General features: G+C 38.3%; 1 protein-coding gene across 1 annotated transcript; it reads right to left on the minus strand.

Annotated features, from left to right (window-relative positions):
• Positions 1–6,437: 6,437 nt before the first annotated feature.
• LOC149117701 (dehydrogenase/reductase SDR family member 7-like) lies at positions 6,438–20,539 on the minus strand. Its single transcript, XM_089284603.1, has 7 exons — positions 20,224–20,539; positions 13,168–13,292; positions 12,328–12,520; positions 11,579–11,625; positions 10,932–11,051; positions 8,146–8,315; positions 6,438–6,833 (listed from the first exon to the last, which is right to left on the minus strand). The coding sequence occupies exons 1-7, from the start codon at positions 20,492–20,494 to the stop codon at positions 6,746–6,748; spliced, it is 1,014 nt and encodes a 337-aa protein (XP_089140729.1). The 5' UTR covers positions 20,495–20,539; the 3' UTR covers positions 6,438–6,745.
• Between the last annotated feature and the right edge of the window lie 384 nt (positions 20,540–20,923).

The raw sequence follows: 20,923 nt of genomic DNA on the forward strand, positions 1-20,923 counted from the left end.
ACAATGCTTAATCATAACCAAACCCTGTTTTTGATAGTTTCTTATTGTTTCTGTTTGTTTGGCGAATTTGAAAAAGTTTTTGAAAGGAAAGTCTGACGCCTACGTTAAGTAGCTCATTTGCATAGTGCAGCGCGAGCACTTTCAAATCCGAGTCGGTGTTTTCAATTGTCAACAAATCTTGACAAAGATTTCTTTCGTTATCTTTTGTGCTGAGATGCTGCAACAGTTTTCACCAACGCCAAAATGCTCCAACCTCATGTGTGTTTCTCTTAACATAGTAAAATTTTACACTGCGAAAATAAAATAGACAAGGAGTTTTAATAACTCAACCAACGAAATCGAAATCGTTATTCGAGTTGATTAAAGAACTCGTCATCGTAACTTTGCTGATTATTTCCGCTGTATTCACATATTTTCAGCTAAGCTTTTAATATGTTCTCAAACATTTATCAACCTTAAACATATTTAAGAACAAGAGATATTATGTGAGTTCGATGTATGTTTTCAATTTCACACGAAAGTGCAGAAGTCCAATTTGTCATGTTTTATTGACTGTACAAAACACGCATCGGCGTGCGCTCTTCTTCATCGACAACAGACAATTTATTGGATTTTTACACAAACAAAACTGAGCAGCATCTACAGACATAAACTTTATTGCCACTTATTGGCCCTTGATAAAATATCAAGCGTTGCTTACAATTCAGGCGAAACTCAAACTTGCAATTACTTTGTTTTACATTTCCGTCGAGATATACTCTGGCGAAATCGTCGCAAGCGTCTGGCAAGAGGAGGGAAACTCTGAAGTCCTGAAACGCTGCTATATCCAAATATATCCAACTAATGTTTTGCTGTGTTACGGAAAAGCTGTTAATCTTCAACATATGTGAAACTTAGAGCGGAGTAATGTGGAGGTCTTGTAAAAGAAGCAGCGGAACACAACTTGGTCAGTGATATAAAGCTGGACATAACTAAATTAAACACTGTCTTACTTCACTCAAACTGGAGCAGCTTACGACGAAAATACTGAAGCAAAATTCCAACAGACATGAACGTATTGATTTGTGGGCCAAAAGCATTAAACATTTCTGGAATTTTGGACGCCATTTCCCCGCGCTACATCCGCAAAAATCCTGGCAGCATGTATGCGCGTGTGACGCACATGATGGCGCAATTTGTCCTAAAAGTAGAAAAATCGTCCCATATCATAGGGACAGCCCCAATACTAGAAATGGCGCGCGCGTACGGTCTCCGTCCCCGATTATGGCTCCTGGCTTTGTGTTATTACTAGGAAGGGTAGGACTCGAAAAAGCCAAGTTTGAGCAAATCAGTATTCTGAACCTGTGCATTATATCTTTAGGTCTGATCGACTAAATAAATAAATGGTAAAATAGTGCTTGCTGTAAAAGGGCCGAATTCATTTCGGGTGTACAATTGCAAGTTCAATTTCTCAATTTTGTACTTGACATTTCCGAATCAATCAATCTATAAAATATTGGAATGTACAAATCACCTTTGGAAACTTTTCATGAGTAAATTCATTCAGGTCCATTTGTGAATAAGCTTCTCAAACAGAGAGTTGAAGAATGACGTTTACGGTGAACGACAAATGAAATTAGAAAACGACAAAGGAAATTAGAAAACGAAATTTTCAAGTGTCATTTTTTTACACTTTCCAAAAAAAACTGAAATTATGAAATGCTTGTTTTTAACCTATCTACGTGTATCATTTTGGATTTACTTTGAAATGGGCTCACATAATCTTCCATCCTGAATTGTTTACATAAAAGGCATTAATTAGCGGTTTACAGATTACTGAAGTTATTCTGCTGTAGGTTAATTTCAAGTCAAGCTTATATGTTTTACGTAACCATTACTTTTAAAAAACGTTTTAAGACTTTTATCTTAAATACATTTACAGGTGCAAAAAATTTTTTTCAAACGTATTTTAGTTAAATTTTCTCGAAAATATGATATAAATTTCAACTGGAACCTGCCACCTTGCAAAAAGCATTTCATTTTTTTTTTGTAAAAAGAATGATCCAAGTATTTTAGCATATTCAAAGAAGACAGATTGTGATATGACGTAAATATGACGTGAGGATGTAGACAACCCAACCACAACTTGAGTTTTCTTTTCGCATACTCTTTCGATTGAGAAGCGTAAAAAGACACGAGAACTAAAATAGTGACGCGAACTCTAAGGGGGAGGAGGAGGGGGAGGAGGAGGGGAAGGGGGAGGGGGTTAGACGCGCGTCTAAGCGTTGAACTCGACTCACAAGACTCCCGTTCGGAATCATACTGGCGGAGCAATCCCTGCTTAAAGTGATCCTTGTTGGTTTAAGCACCAACAAAACGATCAGGCAATGAAAACAGATTGTTTCGACAAAGCCCCACATTCTCAAAAACATTAAATTAAAAGAAGTGTATTTTCAACAAATCGTACCTTTCCGGTATGTTTCGACTGCATTTCAGGCGCTTGTTCGAGATATGGTTTTTATTCTGGCGAGATGCAGTCCAGTTAAAATACCCACTGAGACGAAACGAGTCTGATATGCCGCCGAAGCGCAGCAAAAAAGGTACGATTAGGTATTTACAGTACACAAATTCCGTCATCCAGCGATATATCATATCAGTGATTTGATATTGCAAGTTGTCATGCCCAGAGGGTATCAATGGCGTGGTGGCTTTTACTGCTAACGGTAAATTTATTTTTCTTATGGTTAGCAGAACTCTTAATTAGAAATTTATTACCATTGTTTTGAAAAGTTATAAATTAACTTTCAGTGTTTAAAATAGTTAATTTGATTACTATAAAACGTATTTATGGTCTTAGTACCATTCCAGGATGGAGAACGGTATTATTATAAGAATTGTAGACTAATGTAGCTTACAAGACGCAACATGTCGTGACAAGAGATCTTGCCGGACTTTCACTTTCGTGGCTAAAACATTTTTACCGTTAACATTCTTTACGGCTAACGGTTAACTTAACAATTTTTACGCCTTACGGTTAAATTTTTGCCTCGTTTTACGGCTAACGGTTATCGCCATCGAGAGCCTCTGCCCAGGACAGTAGACACGGCTTCTGAATTGTGAATCTGGCTACGGTATGATTGTACCTCAAAAATAATGTCGGGCAATGGATTATATTCTCATCACCCGTCTGCTTAAGAGCACACTAATATTGTTAGGAGAAATCAGAAATTGGTCAACCTGGCGCGTCTTAAAACAGCACAGTGACAAATGATCATGCCTGCAGCCAAGAACGGATGATCCATGAACCTCTTCTGGGGTGAATTATCCCAAATCTATAGAGTGTGTTCACGCCGCGGACGTCATCAAATTCTCAAATCCAAAACTAAAGAGCCACTAAAGATTTTATCCTCATCAGGCATTAGAGGGACTAAATTTATATCAGTTTACAAATTTACAGTTCAATAGCGTCCTTCGGTTGGAAACCAGCGCATTTTGAATTTCGGAGTCATGGCGGTGCGTGACATGAAGCTAAGATCGCGTTTGTCGAAGAACATACACTTATCTCGTGATTTTTAGCCATTTTAGGAGTTAAAGTATTAGGAAAAGTGCTTTTGTAGATGTTTTTTGGTTTGAAATCAGATAATCATTTGTCTAGATAGCCAATGTAAGTTCCAAATGTCTTTCCGGCCGCCATATTGGAGGACTAAGGAGGTCCTCCAGCATGGCGACTCCATACAAGGCACTATAATTTTGTACGGAACATTTCGACGAATATCTCATCTTTGGGACAACGCACACACCTTAAACTCGGAGAACTGTCTTCTTTATTTATCGTCTATAATATCACAATTTCTTGACATTATCCACTGAATGGCTTTTACTTTTATTTTTTATTGCGTGACAATGCACTCACTCTATTGACAGGGAGTGGCTATTGTAAGCACTTAGATGCCTGACTGAGATAACATTGTCGCATCTGTTGGTTTTATTTTCGTGAGGTCGCTGAAACTGAAACAATATGCGAAAAAAATCTGGTTGCCACGACATATGAGGTCAGCAGAATGTGACGACGTAATATGACACAAGCGTGACGTGCACCGAAACTGAAAATAGATTTCAAAAATTTTGCACTGGGAAGTGCGAATCGTTCTCTTAAACCGCCCTGACTTGTTGCAGCAAAAAACGTAACACAAATTAAAGCTTCCTTTTTAAACAAAGCGCGCGATGATGGTTTTTTCGTACAAGCCTGTGCCTCTACATTTGAATAGATTTTCATGCACAAGGATACGATTGTTCCAAGCTTGAAGAAGAGTTCATTGGTCACCTGTATTCGTGGTTTCATTCCGACACCGTCAGGAATACAGAAAGATATACGGCCTGATTCTTTACCAATAGCAAGAAAATATCTAAAAAGACCACAAAAATAGACATCATCAACACCTTAAAAGCGCTATACTTTACTACTGGATAAAATGTTTGATTAACTTCTGCTGCGCTAACGTTGGTTGTCCCCGTGAATGATACATAAATAAAGTCTTTACTTACTTACTTATCTATAGACTAATACCCAAATCATACCAAGTTATCAAGTTTAATCAAATCGGGTTTAGGTTTTTCCAATTTTTGGACTACGTATTGAATTCATTTTGAAAAGTCAAATTTCAAACCACCTTGCTTACATATTTTTTTCAACTAGGTTTTTACTTTGTTAATCAATTTGCGGGGTGTGTAGGGTATGAGCGGCCGAACTTAACTTAGTCAACTTAGGTCTTTTTCCAGCGGTGAGAAATAGGAAGCAAGCTAGAATAAATTGTTTACGAAACTGACTTAAATCAAAATAGGCTGCTGACAGTCTGTCTGTTGTTCAGCAGGAATCCTCCGTGGGAAAAAAGATGGCGACTGGTACATATACGCATAGTTCTTAGCGTACGAAAACCGTAACAACGTTCATAAAAACGTACAGAAACGTTATAAAATCTTCAAACCTAGGTTACTTAATGAACTTGGTACAGGAACAAATATTGTAAAAGTTTGGCTTTCTTTTTGCCTTGAAGGCTCTGCTAGGTTCGCAAGGCATTGTGGTAAAATGTACAGCCGCCATCATTTTTCCTACGGTGGATTATGAGGCGAGACGCTTTAGCCTAGAGGGGAATGGGACGAGCATACCGGCCTTGTCTCGCCCTCTTCCCTACTCGGCCACGGCCATACAACCCTTTTGCGTTTGCGATGGCTGAATACTCGTCTAAGTCACTCTTAGGGGAAAAAAAACCGTCTGCCAGCGGGCCTGAATCAAAATAGGTCTTAAAGATGATTTCCAGTCCGTACTGCGCACTCTCGAGAGTTTGTTTGCATTATTTGTTTCGTCTCATGTAGGACATCACAAAGACCAAAAATTCGAAACCCTATTTGACCTGACCCTTAAATCAAAACCTTGTTTCAGACCTGCGTTATGATTGGTTCCCTAGTTCAGACCAATGTTAAGTTACCATAAACATAATTTGTCAAAGGGCTTTTGTCGTTTTTCTTTTCGATGATGATGAAAAAGTGGCTTCTTCTTAAAAACTTACCCATATGAAGTACCCTGTTTATGAACAAAATGGCTGAAAAACCACACCATTTGGGGCCGCACATACCCTATATAGCCCATATAATGGAGTATCCCCCTCCCCTCCTCCGCTGACGTACCGTCGCAACTGCCAGTCCCTCTCCGCTGATTTGGAGGTAGAACATCGAGTTGTAACCGTCAACAAAAGGAGTAGACATGTGGAAGAATGTAGGGTTAATCAGGGTTTCTATGAGCTCTAAAAAGAGCTCCCGATCAACTCGCTGCGATTCTTGAACGGAACACATTTGATTTACTTCGCAGCGACTGTTGGTGAACTTCTTTCGAATGCTTTGTAAATGAAGATGGTTAAGTTAACTGGTCTCAACGCACAAGATACAGTTGCGGAATTTATGCAAGCATAGACGTCGCCAATTACTTTCAATAAAATACTTTCACAACAAAACTCGCTGGACCGTAAAATGTTAGCCTTCGTTTATCCCCTCCACTAACTATGCCGCCATTTCACAGCTATTACTGATTTCATGCTTGCATGAGCCGAAACATTGCCATTGTTCATAGAGGCGGAGCTTAGAGTCATTAATATGCTCGCGCGAGGTTCAAAATGAATCAGTTCAACTCCCAAAGGCTCTTGGGACGGCGAGGAATCAAAGAGAGAAAATGTATGTTCCAGAAATGCTGGATTTGATACTATTTCTAGACATCGGATTTCCTTCATATGTTGCATGAGCCCTTTATACGTTTTAAGAAAACATATCCATGTGGAACCCAACGAGCTGACATCTTCATTTAGAAGAAATTCGGTCTCAAAGTTATCATACAGCTATTTCCCATACTCAAATTTACCCAGAGTAGGTCAAGTTGAACACAAAATTGATAAAGGTTAACGAGATGGTACCGAGTCAAAAATGGTTGTTATTTTATTATGAAAATATTTTCTTTAAAAGCCATATGCAACCCTTTCCATATTTTATAGTCGAGCCGTGACAGAATAAAACGCAGGGGAACCTTTGCCTGTTACGGCCATTTTTCTTTATTGTGTCATGCCATTTGTCGTCTCGGTCTTTCAAATTTAGCGCCATTGCACCCGTAAATATCCCAGATGTGTCACACAATTCTGCGCGATGAGAGTCACATATAGAAGGGAAAGAGGGCAATACAATGTTATATTTTCACGACTGTTCTACATTCCATTTCCTTAGTCTATGACTCCCTGGTCAGTTCTGCTGCAGATTTCTCTTTATGCTGCAAAATTGTTTTTGTGGCTTCCATAAGGAACATCTTAGTAAGCCTGCAAGTAAAAGACATGACAAAGTGGTTTTGATATTAATGCCACAACGTTAAAATCACGGTACAGTGGCCAAAGCCCGGGGGGTGACTTCGCTGTTGAAGGGGTGGGGATGCTCCTTGTCTCGTTTAGGGGTGTAAAATTGCGGATTTTGATTTATCATACAAACACCAATGAAACACCAGGTGAGCTTTCGCGCGAGTACATGATACATTCACAGGTGAAACGATGACCTTTCCAATGGCTACGTAATAAATCGCGCCTTTCATAGTAAAAGTAAAATGGTTTGGTATGCGTATTTTGTTGGTGTTTAAGTAATTAATTGGACATCACATCCCAACCTAGTGATTTGGACTCTGCCACTGCCGGTCCCAAGCCCAAATGAGACAGGAGGAGGGTTGGGCGTGGGGCTAACAAACCCTCCCCATAAAAAGGTAGCCTGCTACAGAAACAGAAATTACTCAAGACGCCTCAGCTCTTGGGAGAGAAGGTCCTTAAGAAGACGGATCAATGGTCATTGACCAGTGACCATTTCAATTGAGAATGGTTCACAAGACCACGAAGATGTCACCAGACCACTCAACAGAAAATCAGACTGACCATGTTTGCATTGGAAAGAAATTCAGAAGTCGCTCCAGGACGTGAGAGTAAAAAGAGGTGCGGATGTTGCTTCAGACCAGACTTAGCTGTTGCACATCTCAAGCTAAAACTAAAGAAAAACTGGACTGGAGCAGCGCCTCGACGTAATAGCTTTGAAATCGGGCAGCTGAAAGAATGATGCAAAGAAGCTAAAGGAGTTCAGGGTCACAGTTAGAAGCAAGTACCAACTTCTCTAGGAACGGATGAAAGATGACGAGGCTGTTGATTGTATTTGGATGGGAGTGAAGGAGTCTTTAGTTTCAACTTGTAGGTAGGTACTTGCCCCCAAGAAACACCACAAGGATAGGATAGCACATACATACCAACAACTTGTGACAATGTGGAAGGTGAATTGATCAACATGACACGAGCGTGGGACAAAGAAAAAATCCGAGGCCCTGACAAGAATCGAACCCATGAACTCCCGAACAACGGGCGGGAAGCGAGCTATGAGAACTGATGGAGAGCAAGGCCAGTTCATATGTGACAGGCGTCTTGCATACTGCTAGAATCTGCACTGTTGTAGCCATTGCGAGTGGTGATAAGTGAATTCACCATCTTTATTCACTTATCACAACTAGTCACTATTTTTTCAAGTGCTTTCAGGAAAGCTTGATCATAACTTATATCACATCACAATTAAACAAACTTGTTACATTAATTAAGCAACACATACCATCTATAAAGGTTTGGGAAGTACTGGTTTAAATAGACCATCAGTAGACCCGGTTCACTTGAAATCCAAACTTCATCCAAGTTGTTTGCCATGCTCACTACCATTAACTCTGCACAGCGCTCAGTCGACATTAATTGTAAGCCAGATATATCAGGTGGATCCTTAGACTTCTGCAAGGGCAAAAGTCACTGGAAATTTATTTCAAATGGCGATTACACTTACAGTTACATTACTGAATGCCAGTTGCTGATAGCTCTTCATTGTAAACACACAAAGTCGGTTTCTGTCCCGTAGACACGACTCAGCACTGTAGTACTCATGTCTAGATGCCTTGGGCATTAGAGTTACATGACACGCTGTTCTCATTTCAATTGGCCAATCAAAGTCTAAGATAACAAGTAGGAATAGAAACTAGAAAAAGGGTATCTTGGATTTGCTGTGTCCTGTCTACTCACATCATTATGCCAGCGTGGTTGCCCCGAAGGTGTAGTGGATATCACGCCCAACTAGTAGTATGCAGAGAGACGCAGGTTGAATCCTGCTCGGGATACGAAGTGTTTCTTTCATTTCAGAGACACGTGTCAAAAGCCGCTTAACCCTTGCAAGTTATTTACACCTTTTTATTTAAGTCTGAGATGTCTAACATAGTTGACATCCCAGACAAGCCATTGTTTGTCTAAAAATTGTCAGTATGACAAAATGGCACTACCCATAAGAGTCAATGTATGTTAGGGTATAAACCCTCTCAACTATCGAGAGCTAACCACTGTCCAGTTGGTGATATTTAGACTAACCTAACCAAGAAGTGCCATTTCGTTATTTTGTCATTTTGTGTTTTCTACACGCCCCTGGACATACAAGGTACTAGGCAACGCTTCGTGGTGGTATACCATGATATTCCACGAGTCACTTTTATTTTGTTGGCACACACAAAAGCCTATAGATGTGTGTATACCAAGAAAATACAATTGGCAAGTGGGATATTCCATTTTATATAATACGTCAAATTATTTGTTGCATTTTGATTAGTTCTCACCTATGATCTATTAGAGGGAAGACGAATTGATGACATCAATATAACAAACATTTTCCCTGTTTTTTTTTTTTTTAAATGACGGAAAGCTTTCAGAATTTGGATAATATTTTACAAGATTGGGTGAAAGATAACTAAGGTACAAAATGCCTTGCCAAGGCCGTGAGAAGATAAAAAAAGCCGTTTCTTTTTAGAAAATGACCCAGAAAAAATACTCAAGCTGTCCCATTCAGCATTCGAGTGAGACTAAGCCAAACACAAAATTGGTCTTGTAAGAAACCAGGATTGCTTTGTCTCGAATTTAACAAACCCAATAAAATGAAAATGTTTAGGAGAATATATTTTTTAAAAAATTCAACTTTTTTCAGTCTCAAAATAATTGTTGACACAGACTGATGTCAGGAATGAAACATCAAAACATCACTTCTTAAAATCAGTTAAAGTAAAGTTAACACAATTAACCTTGCTTTCCGACACAAAATGTTCCAGTCCGTTTCAGGGCACAGCAGTCAGGCAAAGTATAGGCTCACCAAAGCTCACGGCCAACTGTATCGCAGCTAGAAAGTGTCTCCGACACTATATCAAACTGATTTGAGAATCACCAAACACAGAAGTCACAGAAGACACAAATTTCCACCTTCACTAACGCTCCTTTCATTCAAAACTCTAATTGAATAGCCTCCAATGTTGACTGCAACTGCAAGTTTTGAACCAAGCATATATTTTCCTCCTGCAATATTCAAGGCAACGTCCGGGTTTTCAGCTCACAGGGCTGCTCTGATGACAAAAACTGACTTGATTTTTCAGGCTTTTTCTATAAGACTTGTAGATTTCGCAGTGAAATTCTCCTTTCCCAGTAAGTTTTCATTCTATGAGAAGTGATGCTCTATTCAAGGTTGACAGTGCCAATTGATTTCCCTGAACCAATCACAATTCTTTGCTATGCATAATAATCAATCAGATTACTTCATACTGTGTAGACCATAGATTTTCTCAAATTGTTATTTCTGTGTTACTTTGTCAAAGTGGGCAACTGAGGCCCAGCTTTCGAGTTTATATAAGTTGAGAGATTGTGAATTAAAAAAGCTTTTCCTGTGGTACCTTGTTTCATTATTACATAAAACAAATAGATCATTTCCATGTTGCCATGAATCTGTTCAGTAATAGATCACAGACAACGTCAAAATGTGGTAAGAACATCAGTGACACACTCGGCTATCGCCTTGTGTGCCACATTTTTGTTATCACCAGATTTTGATGTCATCTGTGATCAGTATTACTGAGCAGATGCAAGGCAACATGGAATCTGTTTGTTAAGTATATCATGAGAAAGTGTTGCATGACCATTTAATACCATGTCTACTGGTGTAAATGTATATCAATAGCTCTATGTTACTTCATATTACATGTTTTACTAAATTACACTTTTATTTAGTATTTTATCTATTTGATGGATATTTAACTAGTTTTTTTCCTCTCATTTTATTATTATGTTTGTCATGCATTTTATACATGAGCCCCTGGCTCAGATACTGAGGGCAACCTAATCCCATGCACGACATCAATAAATTAATTGATTGATTGATTGATGTCAGTATCTGTCATAGAACATACAGTAGCCAACACAAACACTGCAGTGCGTGATGGGAGGATTGGGTGTAAAACAATGGCTTTCCTGTATCCTGATTGAGCGATCCTTAAAGGGTTACAAGTCTTTATAGATATATCGATCAAAAACACATTGTTTTCTTACTTCATCAATGTTCTCAGTGAAAAAATGAAGAGAAATGTTTGTCTTGACAGGTCCTGGCAGAACAGTCTGTACATGGATGTTGTGCTCAGCCAGCTCCAGCCGGGCAGTATCAAAGTAGCCCTAACAAAATGATAATGGCCATAAGTACCTGATGCATTTTCTGGCCATTAGACTTAGTGTTGTTTCCAAGACAGAGCCATTAGGGAGCACTGGCCAAGGGTTGAAGGGGAAACAGAATTAACTGTTTCCTGTGGGATCAAGCAAGCATATAATTCTGAAAGAACTAAAGAATGTTTCAAAATTTTCTATTTGACTTGAGACTTAACAAGCTTGATTTTCACCACTCTCTCAAGTCTAGTCTGTGGTGGGTGATTGAAGCCTCACTTGAGACACGACCTGATTATACCCCATTCAAGCTATTGTTTCCTCATGACGTTCAATTTCAATATTGTTGTTTCCTTGGACATTATTATGTGAGAAAAGAAGATAAAACAAGAAATAGACAGTCTTAATTTAACAAAAAAAAAATTAAGTAAAAAGGTATGTTGTTGCGCAATTTAGCCATGTGCTGAGATCTGCTAGTAATTTCTACAGGTAGCTTGCAGATGCACTTTGATTAGCAGCATTTGTGTCCTATTAGTACATACCTGCAATGCATGTTTACTGGCACAATAAGTTGCTGAAAAAGGTACGCCTATGAAGAATATTTAATTTTACACATAGTTATCAGTATTACTACAGAATTCAGTCACAAAATTATTTCATCATAAAAATCAGCTGCACGTTTGGTTGGTCGGTCGGTTGGTCAGTCGGTCGGTAGGTCGGTCATTCATTCAGTCAGTTAGTCAGTCAGTCAGTCATCCAGTCATTCATTCAGTCAGTCAGTCAGTCAGTCATTCATTCAGTCCGTCCATCAGTCAAATTGAGTCAGTCAGTCAGTCAAATTGAGTCAGTCAGTCAGTCAGTCAGTTAGTCAGTTAGTCAGTCAAATTGAGTCAGTCAGTCAGTCAGATTGCATTAGTCATTCAGTCAGTCAAATTGAGTCAGTCAGTCAGTCAGTCATTCAGTCAGTCAGTAAGTCATATTAAGTCAGTCAGTGAGTCGAATCGAGTCAGTCAGTCAGTCTGTCAGTCAGTCAGTCGGTCAGCCAGCCTGCCAGCCAGCCAGCCTTTCAGTCAGTCAGTCAGTCAGTCAGTCATATTGAGTCAGTCACTCAGTCAGTCACTCAGTTAGTCAGTCAGTCAGTCATCAGGCACTCCTTTCAAGACTTTTCAGTTTTATAAAACAAGTTTAACAATATATTATTTAAACCCATGCAGTTAATACATATTCTATAAAACCCAAAACTCATCAAATTTAGTCATTCCATCAAATGAATTAAAATTAATGACATTACATGTTTTTCCAGCGGTACTGCTCACCACCACAATCTGCCCCTCGTGACGTTCAATCATATGCGGGAGGACTGCTTTGGTCAAAGAGATGGGTCCAACAAGGTTTAAATCCAAAAGTGCTCTATCCACCTCTAATGATGTTTTTTCCACCAAAGCCATCTGTGACCTACCAGCATTGTTCACCAGAATGTCAACCTAATACATTGAGAAAACAACTGAACTGGTAGTCCTGCTTCAAATGCCTCATGTTAATCTGCTTTTGTTTTCTTGGGCTTTGTTTTTTTATTTCTATTAAGGTTCAGTGCATGACGATCGATTGTGCGAAATTGGGAATGCACTTGGGCATGAATAAAGAAATAATGACACCGGAATGTTCTAACTACAAAAGTTATACTAAACCAGTCTATTGCACCTGAGTATATGACTGTACCTCATAGAACAAGAAAATCACTTATTTATAAATATTAATATAAATTATAATATCATATTTCATGGCAATATCAAAACATCAAACAAAACTTGTCTCTGTTAAAACTTCATGACATAATTCGTGAGTCTATATAATATAAAAGTCATTATTTTTATTGTAACTGTGCACAGTAAAATTATTGGACAGATTATGAAATACACCTGTACACACAGCTGGTCTATCACAAAACACCTTTTTGTAATGTCATCTGACTACTAATTTAACCCAGACTCCAGCGGAGTATTGGACCTCTCACCTTCCAAAACATAATTGTTGTTTTCATTGCAGAATCAGTGTATAATACCAGCAAAATTGCCTTGTTTGACAGTCTGAAACTCCGTCTTTACATTATCAAGAAAAAAACACTGTGTACCTTTCCAAAGTGTTTGAGGACATCTTGGGTCAGTTTTTCATGTGTGTCATATTTTAGCAAGTCCAAGGGAAGGACAAGAATATCTTGATCTGTTTTAAATGAGGAATCATGAGCAATGGCAATGGCTGAAATATAAAAATTTACATAAAATTTATTATGAAATGGGCATTAGAAATTAGCCAATAACAGTAAAATTAATTATAAAAGAGGGTTTACATGAATTTTTTTTTTACGTGTCAGACGTGGCACAAAGAGCCCAAAGTCTAAATGTTATCATATAACGGTATCCAGCAAGTGGATTTTAAAACAATGAGATTAACATCAACTCAGGAAATGGTTGCTGGTGAGATTTCATTCTAACTTGTAATATTATTGGTTTTTATTACATGGCTGTGTCTCACAACGACTGGGAACTACCGAATTCATGAATTTGATTGGCTGAAATCGATATTGACCGCAGCCTAGATTTTCCCATCTAGACCGGCATCCAGACCGCTTTCATTTTGCATTCAAAAAGTAGCAAACTCAAACACAAAAATGTTCACCGTTTTCTTTTATTTTTTTCTCAATCATTTATGGAGGTGCCAAAAAGCCTGATGACAAAAAAAGTAAAGAGGACGAGCAAATTTTGGCAGGTTTAAGTTAAGCTCATCTCCATTTGCAAGCAAAATGTCAGCAAACCAGTTACATTAAACAAATTAAAGTTTTCTTCTTGGCCATAAAATAAACATCTTATTAACCGAGCTAAGTCGATCTGTATGGGAGAATCTTGACCTAGGTCGTGTGTACAGAACTCACTGCGTTTGGTCTGTACTCACGACCTCGGTGAAGATTCTCCCATACAGACCTCCTGCTTGGTTAATAAGAGCTAAGTAATAATAATAATAATAATAATAATAATAATAATAATAATGGCATTTCGGGCAGTATATCCACAGGGTGGCTCTTCGCCTGCCCGATGCTAACTAAATTTACAATTTTACTTGTAAATTTACAATTTACAATTTACAAGTAATAATATTGTAATAATATTGTAATATTATTGGTATAAAGCCGACATGCATCATGCTGCGTAATCTAATGGCAAGACAATTAACTCTCACAGTGCCTCTCTCCGCCAAGGTGTATAAATGGGTACCAGCAAACTTAATGCTGGGGGTAACCCATCCAGGGGGGAGTAGAAATACTCCTAGTCACTTCATGCTACAGAAACTGAGATAAGCTGTGGCTTGATGAGCCACTTGGCTCGTATGCAGACTTTATCTTTCACCTTTACCCTTGCAAGGCTGCTCTTCTATGAAAAACTATGGTGACATAATCAAATCATTCAGGTATCTTGCCCTGCAGTGTTGGGGCGGGGGGGAACTCCCAAATAAAAAGGATGGGGAGTCTCCTCGTACCTTTTCAGGGTTAAAAACGTGGTCTTGGTCCCTCTTAGGATGCTTAGCCTCAAAGGGTCCACAGCGAGAGCTTTTGCGGTACCTTGGAGGGTATGTGTTATGTAAGAATTGGTACCTCTTTGTAGGGGACAAAAAAATTCCGACGAGCATCCCTGTCAGGGAGTTTGCTTGTCGCGAATAAGATGGCAAGCTCATCTCTAGAAGAGGAGTCAGCGGCAGTGCACGGCGAAGGACGTACATTTTTGAGCTCTGTGTAATTTCGAAAAAAATATGTGATTTTGAAAGGTTTTCAGTTCTCCGTCTGCAGTTATTATGAACGAAGACCAAGGAAATGATGTTTCAAGCGAAAGAAGGCCATTGCGCAAAAGACAACGCGAAAATGGCTCTCAAACTGACGAAGAAACCCTCGCGGAGTGCGGCCATTGTTGTGAAGCTTCGGCAAACATGCAGAGAATGGAGGCCAAAATTGACCAACTTTTAGCCGTGCTGCCTGAATTAGATGCCCTAAAAACACGCTTAACACAGGTGGAAGAGGAAAATAAGAATTTAAGAATTACGGTGGCTTCCAATCAAGAAGAGTTAACCGAACTCAAGGTTAGCATGGTCAACACGTGTTCCCTGGCAGCCGACAACGATAATGAACTCAGAAAGCTGAAAGCGGACATCCAACAGCTTAGATGCAGGAACATTAAGCCGGAGGCTTACACCCGCAGAGAGAATATAAAGATATTCAACTTGCCGGAGATAAGAGGTGAGACGCCCAGTGATACTGAGGAGTTAGTTAAATCTATGTTTGAAGAAAAAATGAATATCCGAAAAGAGGATGTTGATGATATTCGGTTCGAGCGGGTCCATCGTTTGCCAACTCGACGCAACCAAAACAATCCTGATAAGCCACGACCTGTTATTGCAAAATTCAGTTTCTACCAGGACAAACAATTTGTTTGGTCTTCAGTCAAAAACTTAAAAGACACCGGAATTGGACTTGCACATGATTATCCTAAAGAAATAGACGATATCCATGCAAAACTATACCCAGTTCTGAAGAAAGCTAAGCGAGACAAACAACAAGCCTTCTTTAAGGTCGACAAACTGATAATAAATGGTCAAGTTTACAGAGGAAAGGAAACAGAAAATCTCCCATATTATGGTGTAATTATGAGCAGTAATACCCAAGCAGATGGAGAGCTGTAGCTCTCAAATGCACGTCGGATGGACAATTGATGTATTTGTGTTTTTACTTTATGTAGTTCAACTTATATTTTTCGTATTGTACTATGTATTATTAATTGTACTCATTTCTGTTCAGTGGAAACCGTTCTATTTAGTCTTTAGATCACCTTGCATTCGCGAAGTAACTTGCTTTGTACCATATTTATTTTTGTTAACTAAGTTATACTTGTTTATTTTCGACTTTGGATTTGCATTTACAGTTGTCATTTCAAATACTTCATCATCACTTTTTCCTTTGTTTCAATCTTTCTTCTGCAGTCACATTAGCGACAATTGTGATCTCAAAAGATGACCGAGGTGCTAAAACTATTATCGCTTAATGTAAAGGGAATAAGCAATTTTAAAAAAAGGAGGGCTATTTTTAATTGGTGCCGGAAACGCGCAAACATTTCATTTTTGCAAGAAACTCACTCCACGAAAGAAGCGGAAAATCAGTGGAGAAATGAATGGGGTGCGGAGCTTATAACTTGCCATGGCAGCTCTAATTCTCGCGGCGTTGCAATTCTAATTAAGAAAGGTGTTGACTGCACCATACATAAAAAAATTCTAGATCCTTTGGGACGTTACATTATTTTGAAAACTGAAATCAATGGCAAGTTATATGTTCTAGTAAACATATACGCACCAAATAAAGATAAAGAAATTGTAACTTTCTTAAACAAATTAGTTATAACGCTGCAAAACGAGGATCTGGATTCCGAAAACAACATCGTAATCGGAGGCGATTTTAATTGTCCACTTAATCCTACTATTGACAAGAAAGGTGGTACTCTTATTCAACGAAAATCTGTCACATCTCGCATCGTTTGCTTGCAAAGTCAACTTGATTTAGTAGATATTTGGAGAATTAAAAACCCAGACGTTAAAAGTTTCACATGGAGTAAAAAATCTCCTCGAATTTTTTGTCGCCTGGATTATTGGCTAATCTCGAACAACTTAAATGATTCTGTACAACTGACGGATATAATTCCAGCTATAAGAACCGATCACGACGCGATCTATCTAGAATTTTGCGGAGAACCATATAACGAGTGTAGAGGACCAAGTTACTGGAAGATGAATTGCTCTTTGTTAGATGATGAAGAATATGTCAACAGTGTTACTGAAATGATCCCAATGTGGATTACGGAAGGACGGGAAGAACTTTCTGATGATCGATGTGTGTGGGATTGGATCAAATATAACATAAGAGCCCACGCTATCCGTCACTCCAAAAGAAGATCAAAGCAAAGAAATGAAACAGAAACAAAACTCCAAAATAAACTTAATGTAGCGAAAGAAGCTGCTGAAACCAACCCTAGCGACAACAATGCAACCCTGTTAGATGCAGCTCAGAAACAATTAGAATCATTTTACGAAGAGAAAACAAAAGGAATTATTGTGCGTGCACGCGCCAGATGGCACGAATAAGGCGAGAAGAGTACAAAATACTTCTTAAACTTAGAAAAAAGAAATCACGTTAAGAAACACATACGAAAACTGCATATAAACGGGGCAATCAAAACGGATCCATTCTGTATACTAAAGGAAGTAGAACAATTCTACTGTGATTTGTATAAGACTTATAATATTCTCCCGGACATTGAACTTAAAATTGATTCCTTTTTAAATGATTTAAATATTCCTACATTAACTGAAGAGCAAAAAAAATCATGTGAAGGTAAAATCTCTTCGGAGGAATGTTTACGTCTTCTCGATACTTTTCAAGACAACAAAAACTCCAGGGAACGATGGAATTCCGATCGAGTTCTACAAAACATTTTGGCCTTTAATCAGCGATTGCTTTATTAGATGTGTTAATGATTGTTTCGAAAAAGGAGAGATGTCCCAATCTCAAAAGCAAGCGTTTATCACACTCATAGAAAAAAGAGGTAAAGATCGTTCTCTCATTGAAAATTGGCGCCCAATTTCTCTTGTTAACGTGGACGCGAAAATTATGTCTAAGGTAATAGCCTCGAGAATTAAAAATGTCTTACCTTATATCATTCATCATAATCAAACAGGGTATATTAAAGATCGTTTTATCGGCGAAACCATTCGCTCCATCTATGATATTATGGATTCGACTGTTAAAGAAAACATCCCTGGTTTAATGATTTTCATTGATTTTCAAAAGGCGTTCGATAGTATTGAATGGGATTTCCTTTTTAAATGCCTTGAAGCTTTTAATTTTGGTTCCGACTTTCTCCGCTGGGTAAAACTGTTCTACAAAAACATACAAAGCTGCATAATTAACAACGGCATGATTTCAAAACCTTTCAAACTTGAACGAGGCGTTAGACAGGGAGATCCACTTTCTCCTTATCTTTTCATTGTAGCCGTAGAAACGTTAGCAATTGCCATTCGTCAAAATCCAGCTATAAAGGGTATCTCTATTGGCAAGGAACAGACAAAACTATTACAATACGCTGATGACACAACAGCAATGCTCGCCAACACTAGCTCGGCCAAAGTACTATTTCAAGTATTAGACCTTTTTAAGAATATCTCAGGCCTCAAGATCAATAACACAAAAACCGAGGGTATGTGGATTGGTTCATCAAAAGGAAACAAAGCACAACCGTTTGGCATTAAATGGCCTAACGAGCCAATTAAAGCACTAGGGGTGTACTTCACGTACGACCCAAAACTATTAAAAGAAAAGAATTTCATTGAACGTTTGGATAGTATTAAAAAACTTATCAACATCTGGTCCTCTAGAGGATTATCTGTGTACGGCAAGGTTACAATCATCAAATCATTTCTTATTCCAAAGTTTGTTTATGTCTGCTCGGTACTGCCTACACCTAAAGAATTAGTGAAAGAATTGAATCAACTGTTATTCAAATTTTTATGGAATGGGACGGATAAGGTCACTCGAGTTTCGGCTATAAATAAATACGAGGAAGGTGGTTTAAAAATGATTGATATAAATTGCATGATTAAGTCTTTAAGGCTGGCATGGATAAAACGTATATTTGATGACAACAACGGAACATGGAAATCATATCTAAAACACTTGCTGGATCCCATGGGAGGGTTTTTCTTTTTAAATTGTAACTATGATATAAAAGATTACAACATCTTCTCTCAGTTCTATAGTGAAATGCTCTCATGGTGGTCGGAGTTTCGTGATTCCTTTGCCTCTCAACGAGATTGGCAAAATATTATTTGGAATAATAAGGAAATTCGTATCGAAAAAAGACCAGTCTTCTACAAAAAGTATTTTGAGGCGGGAGTGATTCGTATCCAAGACCTACATTTTGATTTAACTATAAATGACGCACTCAGCCACTGGTCTGACAAGATAGCCAATATTAGTTATTTGCAATGGGCTGGCCTTCGCCATTCTATACCGTCCTTTTTAAAGAATATCATTTCCTGTCCATCTTTAGCTCCTCCATCCTTCTTTATTGACGACAACATCTTCGACGTCAGAAAAAAGAAATCAAAAGACTATTACTCACTTCTTGTTCGCAAAATAGCACAATTGCCTAATATCATAAACAAACTGCAGAACGATTTTAACTTTTCTATCGATCAGCTGAGACAAATCTTCAGTCTGCCACACTCTGTTGTTCTTGAGTCTTATGTGAAAGGATTTCAATTCAAAGTGCTCAACTCTATTCTGTACACTAATTCAAAATTACACAAAATAGGCTTTAAAACAGACGATCTATGTTCATTTTGCAAGGCAGAACCGGAAACTTTATACCACCTACTTTATCATTGCTCCTTTGTTAAACGATTCTGGAGTGAGTTTCAAGGTTACTGGCACCAAATCTCAAATCAGCAGGTTCATCTTTCCCTCCAAGATGTTTTATTTGGAATATTATCCAAACCATGCCCTTTACTCAACTTACTGAACTATTTTATAATCATTGGTAAACTACTTATATGGGACTGCAGAAGATGCCAAATTCAACCCACAATTCAAGGATTTCGTACTAAAATTGCCATCAAATATGAAACGGAAAGTAAGATCAAAAAGAAAGATTATTTTAAAAAAAAGTGGGTACTAATCCCAAATTAATTTATGTATTACTTCATTTTTTCTGTTAATCACGTAGATGGCGTTATTATTATTTGAACTTTTTGAACAGCATGACAACTGTAACTGTGTTTTTTTTTGTTTTTTTTTTTGTTTTTTTCTCTTTTTCTTTCTTCTTTTTGCATGGTTAAAAAAAAAAAAAAAAAAAAAAAAAGATGGCAAGCTGTTCCACAGCTCAGCTCTAGACAATAAATCGGGGAGCTATCGTTTGTTTGGGCAGAGATTGCGCCAGAGAGTCCGGGGCTGGGCAAGTGTCCGTCCTCTGGCCGTGGTAAAATTTCCAAAGCCCCGGAGCTTTAAGGCGATCTCAAAAGCTTACCATTAAAATAGTACGACGTACTTAATTTATGCAAACCTATTTTGCCCAAGTTATTTCATCTTAATTCAACCCACCTGCACAATTCTTCTTGACTCTCTCTAATTCTGCCTTCCTTCTCGCAGACAGTACTAATTTGCAGCCATATTTGACTAGTTCATAAGCCAAATATTCACCGATACCGCTCGAAGCGCCAGTAATCCAGACCACTTTCCCGCGCAAGGCAACCGCTGGATCTTGACCAATCCTCTCATAAATCATCAAAAAAAAATCACCATCTTGGAATTTGAAAAGTAAGCAACAAACAAGAGGAACAAGAACTGCAGCGATCAGGAAATTTCGGCCCATTACGATGACCTTGCAACTTATGACCACGTCTGTAACAAGACACGTGACCAATCGATGACAAAACAAAAAAAATATTGGAATAGAAATCGGGACCAAGGACTAAGGAACGAAAGAACAGTGAACAGGGAATGGGAAATACGGAGTTTTGGTTTTACCTAAACGTGTTACACCACAAAGAACATATAATCGATAAACCTGCGGAATTTTATCTATTTATTTTTTTGTCATTATTCGAGAACTTTGTGTTTAGAGATTCCCTCAGTTGCTATACATTATTTGGCATGGGAGATATTTGTCTGATTTTGCCACTTAGTCCCCGTTTAGTCCTTAATAAATTAGTTGAACCTCACTATTCCAAACTCTCAGGGGAATAAAAAAAAATAGCTCGGAATAGCAGGAGGTCGAAATAACCGATAGTAAATGACTGAA

The sequence above is a fragment of the Orbicella faveolata genome, unplaced genomic scaffold (genome assembly GCF_042242905.1).
Source record: "Orbicella faveolata isolate gen_17 unplaced genomic scaffold, um_ofav_v1 contig_1, whole genome shotgun sequence".
NCBI classification, from domain to species: domain Eukaryota; kingdom Metazoa; phylum Cnidaria; class Anthozoa; order Scleractinia; family Merulinidae; genus Orbicella; species Orbicella faveolata.

What these genes read in the sequence shown, in the direction of transcription:
- LOC149117701 (XM_089284603.1), bottom strand. Translation starts at nt 20,494, where the DNA reads ATGGGCCGAAATTTCCTGATCGCTGCAGTTCTTGTTCCTCTTGTTTGT. An exon ending in CAGTACCGCTGGAAAAACAT is followed by an intron (nt 11,626 to 12,327) that starts GTAATGTCATTA and finishes TATTCTTCATAG; the next exon opens with GCGTACCTTTTTCAGCAACT. An exon ending in TCACTGAGAACATTGATGAA is followed by an intron (nt 8,316 to 10,931) that starts GTAAGAAAACAA and finishes TTGCCCTTGCAG; the next exon opens with AAGTCTAAGGATCCACCTGA.